The following is a 19,549-nucleotide window of genomic DNA, read 5'->3' as shown; positions in this document are numbered from 1 at the left end:
ACTAAACCAGACAAGCTGCTGAACCAACCCAGTAAACTGACTGACTGTTGATTCACAGTGGGATCAGCAGCACGACCAACACTTTGATGTCAGGGGAAACCATCTGATTCAATGATGTCATCAGCACTTTAACTCAAAGGACCTTCAGCTTGTGTTTGTCTCTGAGTGGACAGACATAATGTGGCTGATTCTTCATGATTCCTCCACAGAGTCGACCAGGAGAGCTCAGAGGTTCCCAGAGGTCAGTCTGCCCAGCAGCATCAAACACACCTGGACTCCATATTTATGGTCTGTACATGAACAACAACTACTTTTACATCCAGTCTGTTCACAATAATCTCCATGCTGCACTATACAGACCAGTGGTGAATCTGTCAAACATAGATCTGATGTTTGGCTCCATGATGTTAAATGTTCTCATTCACATAATATTTTGTTCCAGCTGCTGGAGGAGAACATTGTCACTTTTGTGAAGAACGAGCTGAAGAAGATCCAGAAGGTTCTGCGTTCAGATTACCCAGAATGCTTAGAGAGTCAGAGGGAGGATGAGGAGGTGTTGGATGGTGAGGATGAAGAGCAGAGGAGGAGCAGCAGAGAGGTATTTCTGAAGATCACACTTCACTTCCTGAGAAGAATGAAGCAGGAGGAGCTGGCTGACTGTCTGCAGAGCAGTAAGAGGATTTCTCTAAAGATTTAACATGATGGATCAATGAGACATTTACTGAAGTCTCAATAGATGGACAACAATACATTTATGTATGCAATCTTTAGGGGAAGGAAATTGTCATGTTTTATTTATAAATCAAAAATCGATCTTGTTTGTTGTGTGTTTATTTTTAGAAAGTCATTCTGGAGTTTGTCAACGTAAGGAGGCTCTTCTGAGGCTGCTGCCAGTGGTCGAAGCCTCCAACAAAGCTATGTAAGTACAATTTATTCATCATTGCATACTCTGCTGTCTTTCAACTTTAGAAGGTCTGTCCACAGTTCTCAGCTCCCAGTCCTCTAGTGACGGCGAGCTAAACTGCATGTCTGACTTGAATGTGTATGCAGAAGCAACTGAGTGACTGTGGAGAGTTTAGTAGTTAGGAAGATTCAATTGAACTGAATGGTAGTGAGGAGTTGAATAAACCTCATAATGCATGAAAGACTTGGGCCATGGTTTGATGGAGTCTACAGTTTAAATAATGAATAAGCAGATATAAGTTGAACAGAGTGCTTGATGAAGTAAAAACATCAGAGATGTTCATGTTTGATTGTGTGTTCTTGTGTCTGTGTGTCAAACTGCACTCATAAACAAAGTTGTCTCAGCTGTCAGCTCACATTTCACTCACTTCGCCTGCTACAAGTTTATTGTAACTCGACCAGCTTTCACTGGACAGGAAGCATCGTATTAGCTTGTGTCAGCTGTGTGTTGCTGTCCACAGTATTATAGGGGTCAAGAGCTGGAGGGACTAAACCAGACAAGCTGCTGAACAAACCCAGTAAACTGACTGACTGTTGATTCACAGTGGGATCAGCAGTACGACCAACAGTTCCCCTGACATCCCCTTTGATGTCGGGGGAAACCATCTGATTCAATGATGTCATCAACGCTTTAACTCAAAGGACCTTCAGCTTGTGTTTGTCTCTGAGTGGACAGACATAATGTGGCTGATTCTTCATGATTCCTCCACAGAGTCGACCAGGAGAGCTCAGAGGTTCCCAGAGGTCAGTCTGCCCAGCAGCATCAAACACACCTGGACTCCATATTTATGGTCTGTACATGAACAACAACTACTTTTACATCTAGTCTGTTCACAATAATCTCCATGCTGCACTTTACAGACCAGTGGTGAATCTGTCTAACATGGATCTGATGTTTGGCTCCATGATGTTAAATGTTCTCATTCACATAATATTTTGTTCCAGCTGCTGGAGGAGAACATTGTCACTTTCGTGAGGAACGAGCTGAAGAAGATCCAGAAGGTTCTGAGTTCAGATTACCCAGAATGCTTAGAGAGTCAGAGGGAGGATGAGGAGGTGTTGGATGGTGAGGATGAAGAGCAGAGGAGGAGCAGCAGAGAGGCATTTCTGAAGATCACACTTCACATCCTGAGGAGAATGAAGCAGGAGGAGCTGGCTGACTGTCTGCAGAGCAGTAAGAGGATTTCTCTAAAGATGTAACATGATGGATCAATGAGACGTTTACTGAAGTCTGATGATGATGATGATGATGGAAAATCTGTTTATATATGCAATCTTTAGGGGAAGGAAATTGTCTTATTGTCTTTATAAATAACTTAATGATCTTGTTTGTTGTGTGTTTATTCAGGAGTTTGTCAGCGTGAACTTAAATCTCACCTTCAGAAGAAGTTCCAGTGTGTGTTTGAGGGGATCGCTAAAGCAGGAAACCCAACCCTTCTGAATCAGATCTCCACAGAGCTCTACATCACAGAGGGAGGGACTGCAGAGGTCAATGATGAACATGAGGTCAGACAGATTGAAACAGCATCCAGGAAACCAGACAGACCAGAAACAACAGTCAGACAAGAAGACTTCTTTAAAGCCTCACCTGGAAGAGATGAACCAATCAGAACAGTGATGACAAAGGGAGTGGCTGGCATCGGGAAAACAGTCTTAACACAGAAGGTCACTCTGGACTGGGCTGAAGACAAAGCCAACCAGGACATACAGTTCACATTTCCATTCACTTTCAGAGAGCTGAATGTGCTGAAAGAGAAAAAGTTCAGCTTGGTGGAACTTGTTCATCACTTCTTCACTGAAACCAAAGAAATCTGCAGCTTTGAAGAGTTCCGGGTTGTGTTCATCTTTGACGGTCTGGATGAGTGTCGACTTCCTCTGGACTTCCACAACACTGAGATCCTGACTGATGTTACAGAGTCCACTTCAGTGGAAGTGCTGCTGACAAACCTCATCAGGGGAAACCTCCTTCCCTCTGCTCACCTCTGGATAACCACACGACCTGCAGCAGCCAATCAGATCCCTCCTTGGTGTGTTGACATGGTGACAGAGGTCAGAGGGTTCAATGACCAACAGAAGGAGGAGTACTTCAAGAAGAGATTCAGAGATGAGGAGCAGGCCAGCAGAATCATCTCCCACATCAAGACATCACGAAGCCTCCACATCATGTGCCACATCCCAATCTTCTGCTGGATCACTGCTACAGTTCTGGAGGATGTGTTGAAGACCAGACAGGGAGGAGAGCTGCCCAAGACCCTGACTGAGATGTACATCCACTTCCTGGTGGTTCAGGCCAAAGTGAAGAAGGTCAAGTATGATGGAGGAGCTGAGGCAGATCCACACTGGAATAAAAATAGCAGGAAGATGATTGAGTCTCTGGGAAAACTGGCCATTGATCAGCTGCAGAGCGGCAACCTGATCTTCTATGAATCAGACCTGACAGAGTGTGGCATCGATATCAGAGCAGCCTCAGTGTACTCAGGAGTGTTCACACAGATCTTTAAAGAGGAGAGAGGACTGTACCAGGACAAGGTGTTCTGCTTCGTCCATCTGAGTGTTCAGGAGTTTCTGGCTGCTCTTCATGTCCATCTGACGTTCATCAACTCTGGTGTCAATCTGCTGGCAAAAGAAGAGCAATCAGCATCCTGGTTGTCTAAAGTGTTCGGAGGCAAATCAACACGTTTCTACCAGAGTGCTGTAGATAAGGCATTACAGAGTCCAAATGGACACCTGGACTTGTTCCTCCGCTTCCTCCTGGGTCTTTCACTGCAGACCAATCAGACTCTCCTCCGAGGTCTGCTGACACATACAGGAAGTAGTTCACAGACCAATCAGAAAACAGTTGGTTACATCAAGAAGAAGATCAGTGAGAATCTGTCTCCAGAGAGAAGCATCAATCTGTTCCACTGTCTGAATGAACTGAACGATTGTTCTCTAGTGGAGGAGATCCAACAGTACCTGAGATCAGGACGTCTCTCCACAGAGAAACTGTCTCCTGCTCAGTGGTCAGCTCTGGTCTTCATCTTACTGTCATCAGAAGAAGATCTGGACGTGTTTGACCTGAAGAAATACTCTGCCTCAGAGGAGGCTCTTCTGAGGCTGCTGCCAGTGGTCAAAGCCTCCAACAAAGCTCTGTAAGTGTGGAGAAGTTTTTTCAGAATGCAGTAAATGTGCTGTTATTGACCCAAATAGAAATAACTGTGTTGTTCTGCTCATTATTCTTTATCCAGACTGAGCTACTGTAACCTCTCAGAGAGAAGCTGTGAAGCTCTGTCCTCAGTTCTCAGCTCCCAGTCCTCTAGTCTGAGAGAGCTGGACCTGAGTAACAACAACCTGCAGGATTCAGGAGTGAAGCAGCTGTCTGTTGGACTGGAGAGTCCACACTGTGTCCTTGAAACTCTCAGGTCAGGATTCATTACTTTATTTCATTATTTCATGTAACTTTACAATTGGAGCAGGTCTAGACCATACTCAGCCAGACAGGGTCTGCTATATATATGGAAGAGGAAAAGAGGAAAAGTCAGAGGATCACCCAAAGAATTACATTTCATTTTATATAAAATGTGGGTCTGTCAGTTTATTCTGCACTTTAGTCCCGATTTACTAATCTCAACAACAATTGGATGGATTGCCATGAGGTTTTTGACATTAATGCTCCCCTCAGGATGAACTGTAATTACTTTGGTGATCCTCCATCATCAGGTCATCATTTTAATCCGTACAATATGTTGGTTCATGACCAAATATTTGCAAAACTAATGGCATTTCCATCATCTTCAGTTATACCCTGTGTTTAGTGCTGATTAGTAAATTAGTGAAAAGTAAGATGATGAATATAATAAACGTTAAACCCTTAAACACAGATGTGCACTGAATCATCAGGACCCTCAGCTGATCTGCGATGTGTGTTGTTTTGTGTGTCTGCAGGCTGTCAGGCTGTCTGATCACAGAGGAAGGCTGTACTTCTCTGGCCTCAGCTCTGGACTCCAACCCCTCCCATCTGAGAGAGCTGGACCTGAGCTACAATCATCCAGGAGACTCAGGAGTGAAGCTGCTGTCTGCTCGACTGGAGGATCCAGGCTGGAGACTGGACACTCTCAGGTATGAAGAGTCCTGCTGCAGCCACAGACAGTCAGTGTGAGACTCTGTATCTCGACTGTAGATGGTTCAGTGTCGGGAGGTCTGCTTCGTTTACTCCACCTCCAGTTGTTCAGTTCAGTTCAGGAGAAAAGGCAGCATGGCACGAAGCCAAGAGTTACAAGTGAAGAGAGGAAGATGAGAAGAAGAGATGAAGATCAGTGACCAGGAGAGTCTTGGCACAAACACTAAAGTTACACCTCTTTTTTCAGACTAGTTTAGTGCCTGTTCAAAATGTGCCTGTTTGATTTGTTGGCCTCTGGTTTTGCTGCTTGATGAACCGTCATCCAAACTCCTTCACACGCCAAACTGATTGCAGAGGGTTATCAAACATTAACATTGAATCCAATTTCCACCACGTCACTTCTGTGTTATGATGTTAATAATAACAATAGACCCTCTGTGTCAGATATCTGATCAGAAAATACTGAACCTCAAATTCAAAAGATTTCTGTGACACATAAATGAATTTAATCACTGAATGTCATAGAAACTCTTTCCCTGAACTGGAGAATCAGTGTTTCTGCCAAAGTGCTTGACTTTGAACTTAAAATGGTTCAGACATGGATCTTTATCAACACTGGAGTAACTGCATTCTAGATCATCACTGACAAGTGTATCTGTGCCTCAGTGTGAAACATTTACAGACTGTAACAACCGTCTGTGGCAGTATAAAATAAAGATGAAGTCATGAATCCAAAAAGAGGTTTGTGTGTGTCCTCACATGTTGTTGTCCTCTTTCACACACACCAACATCCTGTGGCTCTCTCAGTGTGTGAGGAGAGTGGCAGAGGTGAAGAGGTTCAGGAGAACAGGGAGAAGCAGGCCTGATGGACATATTGTGTTTCTGTGTATGAGAGTCATGTCATGTCCATGTCTGCATGCTGACAGAGGATGTGCTGCTCTGACCCCCCTCCTCCTTTCAGGGTGGAGCCTGCTGGAGTCCGATGGTTGACAACAGGTCTGAGGAAGTGTGAGTGTGTTTTTACTTTGATTCAGCTTCACACTGTGACATCACTCAGTCACATCTGTGATGTCATCACCACACTGATGATACATTAATAACTGCAGCTGTGTTGTGTCTTTTTCTCTCCATCAGATTCCTGTGAGCTCACAGTCGACACAAACACAGTCAGCAGAGACATCAAACTGTCTGACAACAACAGGAAGATGAGATATGTGGAGGAGGATCAGTCATATCCTGATCATCCAGAGAGGTTTGTGACCAAGTGGTCTCAGCTGCTGTGTAGAACTGGTCTGACTGGTCGCTGTTACTGGGAGGTCGAGTGGAGAGGAGATGTTTCTATATCAGTGAGTTACAAAAGAATCAGCAGGAGAGGAGGCAGTGAAGACTGTATGTTTGGAGGGAATGATCAGTCCTGGAGTCTGTGGTGTGATGGTGGTCGTTACTCTGTCTGTCACAATGACAGACAAACACTCATCTCCTCCTCCTCCTCCTCCTCCTCCTCCTCTGGTAGACTAGCAGTGTATGTGGACTGTCCTGCTGGCAATCTATCCTTCTACAGAGTCTCCTCTGACTCACTGATCCACCTCCACACCTTCAACACCACATTCACTGAACCGCTTTATCCTGGATTTGGGCTCTGGTGCTCCAGTCCTGGTTCCTCAGTGTGTCTGTGTGGTGTTTAGTCTGCAGAGTCTCCTCCTGTCACAGAAACATTGTCAGTGCTGAACAATTGAGTCTGTACAGGATCACAGTCACATCAATCTTTCAGCTTCTTGTAATACATTCATCAGTGAACTTTGTACAAAATGATTCAAACTGATTGTAAAGATCGATCGTTTTCTTGTCATCAATGATTCTGTTCTGCACATTAAAACTGAGACATCACTTCACTTTGTTCTGCACTTGTTGTATTTGACAGTCGTCAGCATGAAGCTGGTGACTCACAGAAAGACTTTAACAGGCAGCCGCTGTAAAGACTTTAAAACAGGCGTAACGTGCGTCTCCTTCTGGTCTGAGTCAGCAGTCGTGCAGCAGGATGTTGAATTAGCTGCTTTCATAATGTTTCTGTGCGAGTGTTACGGCCTCCGTTCATAAAAGTCAGAGCTGAGGCTCAGAAGGGGCTGGAGGATGCAACATGTGAAGGACACCAGACACAAGGTTCATAGTTAACTCACAGCTTTTATTACATCATTCAAATTATTCCCAAAAGAAACCCAGGAACAAACAAAAAGGGGCTGAAAGGAACAAAAGATGGGAAGACGCTGGACCAACCAGACAGTGGGCCGTCGTTCCCCGCGTCTCCCCCTGAACCACCTCGATGAAGACTGATCCTAAAACAAAGAAAAAGAAGAACTGAACCAGCGGTAACCTCTGGCCCAAACTAACACAGTAAACTAAAATAACACAACCCCAGCACCTAAACTATGGAGGCTGACAAACCAACCTGTTGGAGGAGAGGAGGAAACACTGCTCATGTGTGTGTGTCTCCTTAGCTAGCTACAGACTGCAGTTAATGTTAGCTAGCTACACACTGAATGTTGGCTAGCTACACACTGTAAGCTATGTATAAAGTAGAGACACTGTTAGCTAGGTGTAGAGCAGAGGCACTGTTAGCTAGGTGTAGAGTAGAGACACTGTTAGCTAGGTGTAGAGTAGAGAAACTGTTAGCTAGATGTAGAGCAGAGGCACTGTTAGCTAGGTGTAGAGTAGCATTTCTGTTGGCTAGGTGTAGAGCAGAGGCACTGTTAGCTAGGTGTAGAGTAGCATTTCTGGGTTACATGCTGCCATTCTGACATACCGCCAATACGACATACCGCCATTCCGACATTGTACTATTCAGGCATGTCACCATTCCGACAAAGTTTCGTCCCGGCATTCCGACAAGGCTAATCCTAACCCCCAACTCATAACCCTAACCTTAACCATTTTAAAAGATGTGTAGCTAGGTGTAGAGCAGAGGCACTGTTAGCTAGGTGTAGCGTAGCATTTCTGTTAGCTAGGTGAAAAATGATTTAAAGTGATTGAAAAGATTCTTCATTTACATTTTAAACTTCTTCCATTAAATTGTGGAAATTGCGTTGACTTGTACTTTCTGTCGTGTTGTTTTGAATTCTGGCTCTTGTTCCAATAAAATCCAGAAATATTAGTGAAATGTCAGAAACAGAAAACATTGACTCGTCTGTAGCTTTAATTGTAAAGAGTCATTGTGAACAAAGTTGTAAATGGACAGTAAAATATGATCAGATGTACTCGACACTCCACCTGAAACACTCTGACTTGTTTCATGTGTTTCTAATGATGAAACACAAAGTTTGATCATGTTGGTTAACACATGTAATTATGTCCGTAGTGACATCATAAACTGTCAACATCTGTTCATTTCTGTGTGATTATTATATGAGAAGAAAACACATGTTAATGACAATCATTGTGTTTCTCTCATTGTTTTGTGGCTGTTGAAGTCCGGCTGTATTTTGAGGATGTTTGTTGGATTTGAATCTGTAAATATGAATCATCACTGACGTCCATTTGTTTGAGACGGTTCATTGCATTATTAGCTGAAGCACACTGGTGCTGAGTTCTGTATGTGTAATAATAATAATAATAATAAACTTTATTCATGCAGCAGTTTTCACAGTTAAAAAGGGCTTTACGAGGTTGAAACGGGATTAAAACATGTCAGAGTTGAGGCCAATAACAGCAGACATGTATAAATAATGCAATAAATAAAGAGCAGAGAAAAATCAGAAAGTACATGTCAGAACAAAAACAGGAAGTTGATTCAATAAATCTTTCAATAAAGGAAAGAATTATATTTCGGCTCACCAAATACCCAAACTCTCTGCTCTTAATTGGTGGAGACTTTAATATTGCTCTAGATAAGGCTGTTGACAGGTGGCCTCCTGGGCGGCCCTCCTCCCTCAGCACAAACCTTAAAACACTGATGGGAAAATGTAACATTGTGGATGTATGGAGAGAAAAATGCCCTGATGAAAGATCCTTCACTTGGAGCAACAGATCAGGATCCAGCCAGTCTCGCATTGATTTAGAGATAGAGAATGATGCCCTTCCTCCTGGTCTCACTCAAGGTCTGCTCACATTGATCCCCAAACCTAGAAAAGACGCTTTTTATTGATAACTGGAGACCCATTTGTCTGCTGAATAATGATTATAAAATGATGGCGTTAATATTTGCCAGGAGAATAAAAGTACCTCTTGACACAATGATAGATGAGACACAGTCAGGCTTTATGAGGAATAGGCACATCTCTAATAATATTAGACTAGTATTAGATATTCTTGACTACTCTGACCTGATATCTGAAGATGGCTTCATCCTCTTCTTAGATTTCTATAAGGCCTTTGATACAACACAACACTAATTTATTTTTCTCTCCTCACAAAATGTTTTTCTGCAAAGCAATTCAAACTTTATATGTTAATGGCAATAGCTCTATTAAACTGAAACATGGAGCTTCCCCTAGATTTAATCTGAAGCGGGGCGTTCGTCAGGGATGCCCGATTTCACCTCATCTGTTTCTACTTTGTACACAAAGTCTCACATGTCATGTTGTAAACAGGTATACAAGGAATCTCTACTGCGGGTAGGGATATCATCAGTCAGCTCGCTGACGACACCACAATCTTTCTAAAAGATGCCAGTCAGATACCTGTCGCCATTCATGTAATGAAGCAGTTTTCAGAGGCCTCTGGTCTGTGTCTGAATATGAATACATGTGAACTGTACCTTTAAAAGATCGTAATATACAAAGTATTTGCAACATTACGATCAAGGAAGAAGTTACATACTTGGGTATTCTTCTTGCTAAAGATCAGAAGGCGAGATGTCCTTTAAACTTTTCTCCATCATTAAAAAACTCCAAACAAAGTGAATGAGTGGCTGCAAAGGGACTTATCTCTAAAAGGCAGAGTGTTCCGGAGCAGGCTGAAGGATATCTGGGCTCACATACGCAGCTCTCTCTTTACACCTGGACACTAACATTTGTAAAGATGTTGACAAAAACCTTTTTGACTTCATCTGGAAAAATCCTACACATTATATCAAAAAAAGTGTTGTTACGAATAATTATGAATCCGGTGGGCTCAACTTTTTGGACTTTAACACACTGAACAAGACTTTTAAGATACATTGGGCTCAGCACTTTGTTAAAAAACACTGCTGTCTCAGTGTGGACTTTGATTCCCCACTATATATTCTCTGGCTTTGGTGGTCTGAGCTTTATTTTGAACTGTAATCACAATGTGGACAAACTCCCTGTGAGACTGTCCACTTTCCATAAGCAGGTCCTTTTAGCATGGCCTCTCATTTATCAGCACAGTTTCTCAGCTCACAGGTATCTAATCTGGAATAACAGATATTCTGTATAAAAACAAGTCGCTCTTTTCTGAGAGTCGGGTCCAGAATCACTTTCTGCTGGTGGGCCAGCGATTTAACGGAGAGGGGCAACTTTTCTCTTATAGAGAGTTTCCATCAACATATAATATTCCAGTAACGCCACGAGAATTTGCAATTGTTTTAATTTAGAAATACTGGCAGACCTCCACCCACTTCTGTCTCCCTCCCCGCTGTGGCTCAATCACCTGTTGGAAAAATCTGTGTTTCTAAACTTCCTGGAAATAATACGAACATAGGTGCTTTGTTTCAGAAAGAAACTGTATCTGCTCCGAATGCTGCGTGTTATTGGACCCGATCTGTAAACAACACTGACTGAAACAAGTTTGTATGATTCCTCACAGATACCTGATAGTAAACAAGGTGAAAGAAGTGTGGTTCAGAATAATTCACAGATATCACCCTGCTAATCATCACATGGTTACATTTAACAGAGACATTAATACAAACTGCTCTTTTTGTGAAGACCACCCAGAAACTGTTGTGCACCTCTTTTGGTTTTGCTTACACACCAGAACATTTTGGCAAAACTTCAGCAGATTTGTCATCGACCATATTCATAAAGACTTTGCCTTATTGTGGGAGAATGTGGTATTTTGCTTTTGTAGAAGTCAAAGTAAAGAAAATATGGACATCATTACAAATTTATTCATTCTGTTGGCAAAATGCCACATTCATGAATGTAAATTCAGCAGTAAAAAACCTGATTTTGTACCTTTTCTCCATGAAGTTGTACATTATATTAATTTAATTTCTGGCTCCAACAACAGAAAGGTTAATCTTAATAACACAAAAGATCAGGATCAAAGGATTAGAACAAGTTATTGGAAATTAAATAACACTCTCTTAGAAGATAAACAATTTCTAAGCATGGCAAAGTTAACTATTAATGAAGACTGGAGAAAGGCTAAAGCACTGAACTCCTTTGGAGAGCAATGGGAATTTTTGAAATATCAAATTAGAAGACTAGCAACCCACAGAGGGAAAGAAATGGCAAAAGACAAGCGGATAATGGAGGATAATATAACAAAAAAGATAATTATGATATATGAAAATCCAGATACAAATCAACAAGATAGAGAAAATTTGATTACATTACAATTACAACTAGATCAGATCTATAAAGATAAAGCGAAGGGGCCTTTGTAAGATCTAGAAGAAAATGGATGGAGGAAGGTGAAAAGAACACAAAATATTTTTTCAATTTGGAAAAAAGAAATGCAGAAACCTCCTCAATAATTAAATTAAATATCAATGGCCAGATTACAGACAACGCCATGGGAATATCTAATTTTGTCAAGAATTTCTATGAAAACCTGTACAACCTGTCATTTTTCAGTTCTATAGATGGGGATGTAAAACGAATAGACGAAGAACAGAAAAGTATGTGTGATCAGGATATTACTCAAGAAGAAATCAATGTATGTATTTCTAAGTTAAAGGATGATAAGTCTCCTGGGAACGATGGTTTAACTAGTGAGTTTTATAAAATCTTCAAAGAAGAGATTTCAGAATTGTTGTTCAATGTTTATAAGGAAGCTTTGTCTGTGGGAAGACTACCGCCTTCAGTCTCAAGGCCTCATTACAATAATCCCCAAACCTGGGAAAGACCCAGTGTGTATTGAAAACTGGAGGCCAATTACTTTAATTAATAATGATGTTAAATTATTATCACTTATTTTTGCTCAAAGGCTCAAACCTTGTCTGCAAACAATTATTGATGAGTGCCAGTCTGGATTTATGAGTGGTAGACATACAAGTTATAATGTTCGTTTAATTCTTGATTTAATTGACTACCATGAATTTATTGATGACAACAGCCTTATACTATTCATAGATTACTATAAAGCTGTTGATACCATAGAACACTCTTGTTTAATACCTTGGACTTTTTTGGTTTTGGCTCTTATTTTAAATCTGCAGTTCAGACATTATATAAAAGGTGCAGCAGTTCAGTGAAGTTGTTAAATGAACCACCAGTAGCTTCAATATAGAGAGAGGCATTAAACAAGGAGACCCTATTGCACCCTTTTTATTTCTTCTAATCATGCAAACTATGGCACTTCACATTAATAAAGATTATTTTAGAGGCATTCAACTTGCAGAAAGTCAATTGGAATGTCAATTAGCAGATGACACTACTATTTTTTTAAAGAATGAAAAGGAGGTAAAAAACAGCAATTGACTGTCTCGATGCATTTTCTCTGGTGTCTGGTTTGAAGGTTAATATTAAAAAGTGTGATCTTTTTGCTTTAAAAGACAGAACGAGTCACCTGACAGAAATAGAAGGTATTTGTATTAAAGATGTTATATCATATCTGGGCATTAAGATATGCAAGAATCAAGAAAAAAGGGTTGACTGATTGAAAAAGTATGATATGTGGCTGTTAAGAGATTTGTCAATCAGTGGCCGAATCTTGTTATCTAAAAGTGAAGGGTTATCTCGGCTGGTCTATACAGCTATGGTATTGGATGTTCCACCAAAAAAAGCTAAACAGATTGACACGAAAATTTTCAACTTTATATGGAAAAATAAGCCCCACCAATTAAAACGAACAGTACTGTGCAACCCATACTGTCAAGGGGGCTTAAATGCTTTGGACTTTAATACATCTAACACAATTTTTAAAATAAACTGGATGAAGAGATATTTGCAGGGAAAAAGTAAATGATGGTACATTATACCAGAACTTATTTTCAAGAAGATCGGGGGGATTGAATTTCTTTTAAACTGTTATTATAGTGTTGATAAACTTCCTGTCAATCTGGCAAGTTTTCACAAACAAGCTTTACTTTCTTGGATGTTAGTCCACAAACATAATTTTTCACCACACAAGTGTCTGATCTGGAATAATCAAAATATTCGATATAAGAACAAATCTTTCTTTTTCAAGAGATGGTTTGAACAAAATATCTTGTTTGTGACACAGTTATTGAATGAAAATGGACATTTGTACAACTACACTGAGTTTTTAAAAACGTATGCAATTCCTATTACACCTAAAGAATTTGCCATAATATTTGACGCTATACCTGCAGAAGTGTTAATGCTATTGGGAGGAGATAGTAGACGACAGCTAAATGTACACTTTGAGGCAAATGTTAGATGGCATAAATTTAACAGACAAAAAGTGCACCAATAGACACATAAGGAAACTTTACCAAGAAATTATAACCCCACCAACTAAACTACTCTGGAACTCAACATTTATAGGCATAAACTGGAACTCAGTGTGGACTTCAAGCAGCAGATACTGTGTCACAGACAAGATACAGGAAGTTTCTTTTAAGATCATACATTCAGTTTATCCTGTCAATCAGGCCATCTCCAGATTTATGTTAATGTCAACTGTACTTTTTTGTGAACAGGAGGAGGAAAACATGTCATCTTTTTTTTGAATGTCGTTATACTTATTTGTTTTGGATGGAACTGGAAAACATGTTTGAATCTTTGACAGGCATCAAGCTTAAACTTAAAAAAAAGAAGAAGATATAATTCTCACTTATGATGAAAAAAAAAGGAATTGTTTTTGTTGAATCTTTTTATTTTACAAGGAAAATATTACATCCATAAATGCAAATGGTCATCCAAAAAAACACATTTTTATGAATTTAAAATAGAAACCAGATTTTACATGCAGCTACTAAAAAACATGAAAGACAGAAAAGCTATAAGAACCTTATAATATTATTATTACAAACAATTATATGATTTGCTAATACCCCTATCTATGTATATTTATGTATATATGTATATATTTTTTTGTTTGTTTGTTTATTGTATGAATATATATATTTGTTTATGTGTAATAATAAAAAAACGAACCCCTCCCCCAGCTGTTTCAGGTTTCAAGTTAACTTCACTTTCACTGCTCCTCGTGTCGCAGCAGCTTCTTCTCTCCGTTTAAAGGTAATTTAACGGACATTTGAGATGTTTCACACTTTAATGACTCTGCTCATCTTGTCACTGTTCACTTTTGTCCGCTTGTTGCGCTAAAAACAGCAGAAATCCTCGTTCAAACTGAGCAAACTTCATAAAAGTCACCTCACAGCGGCTCTCCGCCATTTTGTCTGTGAAATAAGAATAGAAGTGGAGTTAGTTGGTCAGTATGTGAACACAGAGTGGTTGTCACTGTGTAGCTCCACTTACTGATGACTGAAGGCAGCTTTTCCATCCTGAATCAGCCTGTGGAGGAGGCTGAGACGAGCCGCCGCTCTCCCGCTGTCTGACGCACTAAACGCGGCTGGAGAGCAGCTGTTCGCCTGGATGCGGGAGCTGGAGGTGCTGAGGGGGCTGCAGCACCCCCTAAAACGAGGCTGTAACATGGGCCGAACTTACAAGAAGGCCCGAATCATTCAGAATGTGTCATCGACAGCGTTTCACACAGTTTATAAAGGTCCTCTTAACTCAACAACTCACAAAATGGAGCGATTTTTCAAGGGAGTCTGGGGACTTCCTGTCCCTCCTCCTCTCCCTGCTGCTGTTGACTGCAGCTGATGTGACTTATAATATGTTGGTGTTCAGGTTCTTGTTCATAATGATCAGATACATGTTATCCTGGAGATTCACATGAGTCCAAACACATGAATGTGGCCCACCATTTACTATGACGTCATCATATAGACTGAGCCCTCAGCACCAGCCGCATGAAGTGGAAATACGTGACTGAAGTACCTCAGGATCGTAGTTCCGTGTAGTACTCGAGTAAATGTACTTTCCTCCACTGTTACTGGTGTTTCTAGAACAGTGAGTCCAGTCGTGTCTCGCTGGTTAAACTGGTGTTCAGAGCAGACGACTCACTTCCAGTCTGATGGCTCCATGACACCATCTAGTGGACTGACAGTAGAAGTGCAGCATTCATGTGACACTGATATGAAGCAGCCAATCAGTGGAGGAGCAGCTGATGTTCTGACAGGAGACATGATGGAAAGGCTGATTTCAGTTGATGTGCAGATGAATGATTTGTGTTTCCTCCCCAGATGAAAGTGTGTGTGAGTTGAGCAGCATGAATCAGTGTGAGGACAGAGAGGAGGGAGGCCCTCCCTCTAAAACCACTGGACCTGGGCCTGGACCTGGACCTGGTGCTGGACCTGGTGCTGGACCTGAACCTGGACCTGGGCCTGGACCTGGACCTGGTGCTGGACCTGGTGCTGGACCTGAACCTGGACCTGGGCCTGGACCTGGTGCTGGACCTGAACCTGAGCCCAGCTGTGTGTCCTTCAGGAGTGACCGGTCAAAGGATGTTATTATTAATTTTAAACAACAGCGTTCATCAGACAGACAGTAAGTTGTCCTCATGTTGCTCTCTGTTGATGTTTGTCATTAAATCCAGTCTGACCAGTTGTCCTGATGGTCTTCATGTCCTCAGAGTGATGATGGAGGACAAACTTCACAGTCCTTGTTCTGTGTAAAAATACTTTATAAAGTTCAGCTGAGGATAATATGAAGCTTCAGAAGTCTGAGCTACACAGAACAAGTGGAGATCCTCCAAAGACTTGTTAGTCTGATGTACCGACAGTAAAGTTTGTTGTCTGTCAGAATGAATTCATGATTCACAGACTAAAATCATTCAGCTTCATGTTTACTGAACTCTGGTGTGTTGATCCTTTTCTTGTTGATAGCTGCTAGTTTCTCCAGCAGCTTCTGTGTCTGAAGAATAAAAAGTGAATTAACTTCTCTGGTGGTCTTCCTGTCTGTCCAACAGGAGACCAGCCTCTACTGGACCTGAACATGGACCTGAGCCCAGCTGTGTGTCCTTCAAGAGTGACCGGTCAAAGGATGTTATTATTAATTTTAAACAACAGCGTTCATCAGACAGACAGTAAGTTGTCCTCATGTTGCTCTCTGTTGATGTTTGTCCTCATTAAATCCAGTCTGACCAGTTGTCCTGATGGTCTTCATGTCCTCAGAGTGATGGTGAAGGTTAGAGCAGGATCAGTATTAAAGGACAGGTTCACAGTTTTTCATGTCTGTCCCTCAACAACTCTGACGACAGTGTTCCTCCTGTGTACAAACAGCGGTGACTCACCTCCTGCTGAGATCTGACCCCTGCTGCTGAGGAGAGGAGAGGCTGTGTGTTATATCTAACGTTACAAGGGCCCGACCCATCCGGACTTCATGGGGACGGTACCGAAACCCATTGTAGTGACTTCAACAACCAAAGGAGTCGCTCAGAGACTGAGGTGGGGCCTGATTGTCTGACGCGCTTCACCAAAGAAGTCACTGAGATTTGAAAATAAGTTTAACCTTTTATTAACGAAAAAACGATGATCAGCTCGTGATAAAGTGCACAAACTCATAATCAAAGTAATCACAGTGATCAAAGAAAAATAACGGTCAACAAAAAATACGGCGACCCAGCTCACCCTCTCTCTCTCTGACCATGAGAAATTAACAGGTGACTATATTAACTAATAACTAATAAACTATATTAACCCCTACTAATTCATTCAGGGCTCCTACTCCCATATTAATGAGTAAAAAACTCTGATATATCGGCGATTAAACTTTTTAAATTAAAAAAATATATAAAAACAAACAACTTCTTTTTTGATCTCTTAAATATAGTTCAACACTTGAGACAAAGATATGAATTGAAGGCAGAACATTTTACTGTTTTATAATGTTTATTAAATATGCAAAAATAAATAAAAGTGTTAACATTTGCGTCTAAAGGTCAACTTCTGCCCAATAATGATTATTATCAGATCGGCTATAATCAGCTGATTAATCAGTCGGACCTCAAATTTTTACTTCATATAGTGTTTGTTTGTGAAATTCAGTTAAAACACTTTGTGTTTCAAATAGGTTTATTATGAGGCTTCATGTCAAAATATCAAGACACAAAATTGTTTTTTACAATGCTTCTTTTTTTATATAAACAACATATCAAAAAGGACATGAACAAAAAGTAAAAATATAAATAAATAAAAGGATAAACAGAGACCCACATCCCGACTTACAACAACCCGCCCAGGACTGCAAGATGTTGCAGGTTTGTCTTTTATTTTGTCCTGAATGAAGAACCGGATCATCTCAAGGTGGAGTGTGTCCATCAGCTCTGTGAGCTCAGTCTCAGTCTCTGACAGTTTGTGTTAGCAGCCGACTCCTCCTGTCTTTTCTTAAAGTGTCCTCAACTGTTAAATCAGTTGCTGTAGTCGATGTGAAGTTCAGACTTTTCCTTTTCAAACACCAGTTTGCATGTTTTTCCAGTGTTTTCTTTGGTGCGTCTGTTTTGCTCCAGCGTGTCTCACCTGTTCTCCCTGGTTTGTTTAGTTTGACACTTGTGGATTTCTGTTTTGTTTTGACTGCTTTGCCTTTTTAAGTTTTGGGATTTCACGTAATTAAATTATTTCTTTTTAAATATTTTTTTGGCCTTTATTTGATAGGGCAGCTTGATATATGACAGGAGACAGGATGAGAGAGGGGAAGACGTGCAGTAAAAGGCCACAGGTCAGACTTGAACTCCTGAACCACCTCAGCTCAGCATAGAAAGGAGAGAGGGATTGTCCACGATAGCTTTCAGCTTTCCTCTCGTTCTCTTCTCTGTCACGGCCTCCAGACTGTCCAGGCTCCATCCCCACCACATAGCTGGCCTTCCTGTCCAGCATATTCAGTTTGTTTGTACCACAGCTGCTGATGCCACCTCCCCAGCTCACTCTAACAAAGATGACACTGGACCACAGACTGGTAGAACATCCGTAGCAGCCTAGTGCTGCAATGAAGGACCCGAGCCTCCTCAGAAAGAACAGTCTGCTCTGTCCTTTCCTGTCGAAGGCTGTTGTCTAACCAGTCCAGCTTGTTATTCAGTTGCACCCCTACGAACTTGTAGGTGTCAACCATCTCCACCCCCTCCCCATTTGTTGTAACAGAGATGTGGGGGCTCCTTCGGCGTTGGAAATCCACCACCAGCTCCTTGGTTTTCCCAATGTTGAGGTGTATGTGGTTCCTGTCACACCATCCCACAAAGTCCTCGACTCGGTCTCTGTACTCCTTCTTATCACCTGTGATGCAGCCAACAATGGAGGAGTCATCCGAGAACTTCTGCAGGTGGTATTTTCCTGAGTTGAAGTAGAAGTCAGAGGTGTAGAGGGTGAACAGAAATGCTGACAGTACAGTTCCCTGGGGTATGCCGATGTTGCTCGTCATCATGTCAGACAAGCAGCCTTGCAGCCTGATACACTGCGTCCTGTCTCTCAGGCAGTCTGTAATCCGTGCCACAAAGTCCTGGTCCACCTGCATCCTTCAGAGCTTCAGTGCCTTCTAGTGTGGCTGGACAGTGTTGAAGGCACTGGAGAAGTCAAAGAACATGATCCTCACAACACTGCAGCTGTGGCCTCCTCAACTTTGGCATACATTAGGTCCAAGGTCTTATCCCCTCTGGCCCTTCAGCTCTGCTTTGTGGTCGCTCAATGCCCACCCCCTGTGCCTTTCACCCAAAAATCCCCAGTTGGCAGTTTTTGTCTTTTATAGTTTCTCCTCACAGGGTGTTGGGGTTTCTCAGTAATTCAGAAATACAGCAGTTTTGTTTTGCAATGCAGTACGCTTCTGTAGGTTCTAGTGTGGCCGTTGAAAAAGTCGATGAGTAACTTTCGGGTCACACAAATCAGACAAATTAAATATCAATATCAAGTTTGGCCTGGGCCCCCGGTTTTTCATGTCCTGTTTTTGATCTGAGCATAAAATCAAAGGTACGAAAAACAAACCAGTATCTGTTTTTTTGGTATCAGATTCATAGATAAATAAATAATGAATCATTTCTGCATTCTCCAATGTTGGAATCTCAACTGAATACAAGTTTATTGAGACTTTTCACCAATTTGCACTGGACAGTTAGCACCCAACTAGCTTGTGTTAGCTGTGTGTTGCTGTCCACAGTATTTTAGGGGTCAAGAGCTGGAGGGACTAAATCAGACAAGCTGCTGAACCAACCCAGTAAACTGACTGACTGTTGATTCACAGTGGGATCAGCAGTACGACCAACACTTTGATGTCAGGGGAAACCATCTAATTCAATGATGTCATCAACACTTTAACTCAAAGGACCTTCAGCTTGTGTTTGTCTCTGAGT

At 41.5% G+C, this 19,549-nt stretch overlaps 2 protein-coding genes across 2 annotated transcripts in view; both read left to right on the top strand.

Moving 5' to 3' along the window:
- LOC311253568 (NACHT, LRR and PYD domains-containing protein 3-like) overlaps positions 1 to 19,549 on the top strand; it is a 379,521-nt gene that overhangs the window by 281,590 nt on the left and 78,382 nt on the right. The window contains exons 11-12 of the mRNA XM_084347631.1: positions 4,191 to 4,364; positions 4,888 to 5,061. Of these exons, the coding sequence (XP_084203757.1) occupies positions 4,191 to 4,364; positions 4,888 to 5,061 (348 nt within the window). The remainder of the gene's footprint in view (positions 1 to 4,190; positions 4,365 to 4,887; positions 5,062 to 19,549) is intronic.
- LOC311253571 (neoverrucotoxin subunit alpha-like) lies at positions 5,992 to 6,905 on the top strand (the record flags this gene model as incomplete). The annotated part of the gene is made up of 2 exons (XM_084347636.1): positions 5,992 to 6,070; positions 6,197 to 6,905. The coding sequence occupies 2 exons, from the start codon at positions 5,992 to 5,994 to the stop codon at positions 6,745 to 6,747; spliced, it is 630 nt and encodes a 209-aa protein (XP_084203762.1). The 3' UTR covers positions 6,748 to 6,905.

This window comes from Pagrus pagrus (assembly GCF_965226575.1).
Source record: "Pagrus pagrus genome assembly, chromosome: 24".
NCBI classification, from domain to species: Eukaryota; Metazoa; Chordata; class Actinopteri; order Spariformes; family Sparidae; genus Pagrus; species Pagrus pagrus.
The sequence above is the reverse complement of the archived record's forward strand: the minus strand, read 5'-3'. Positions and strand labels throughout refer to the sequence as shown.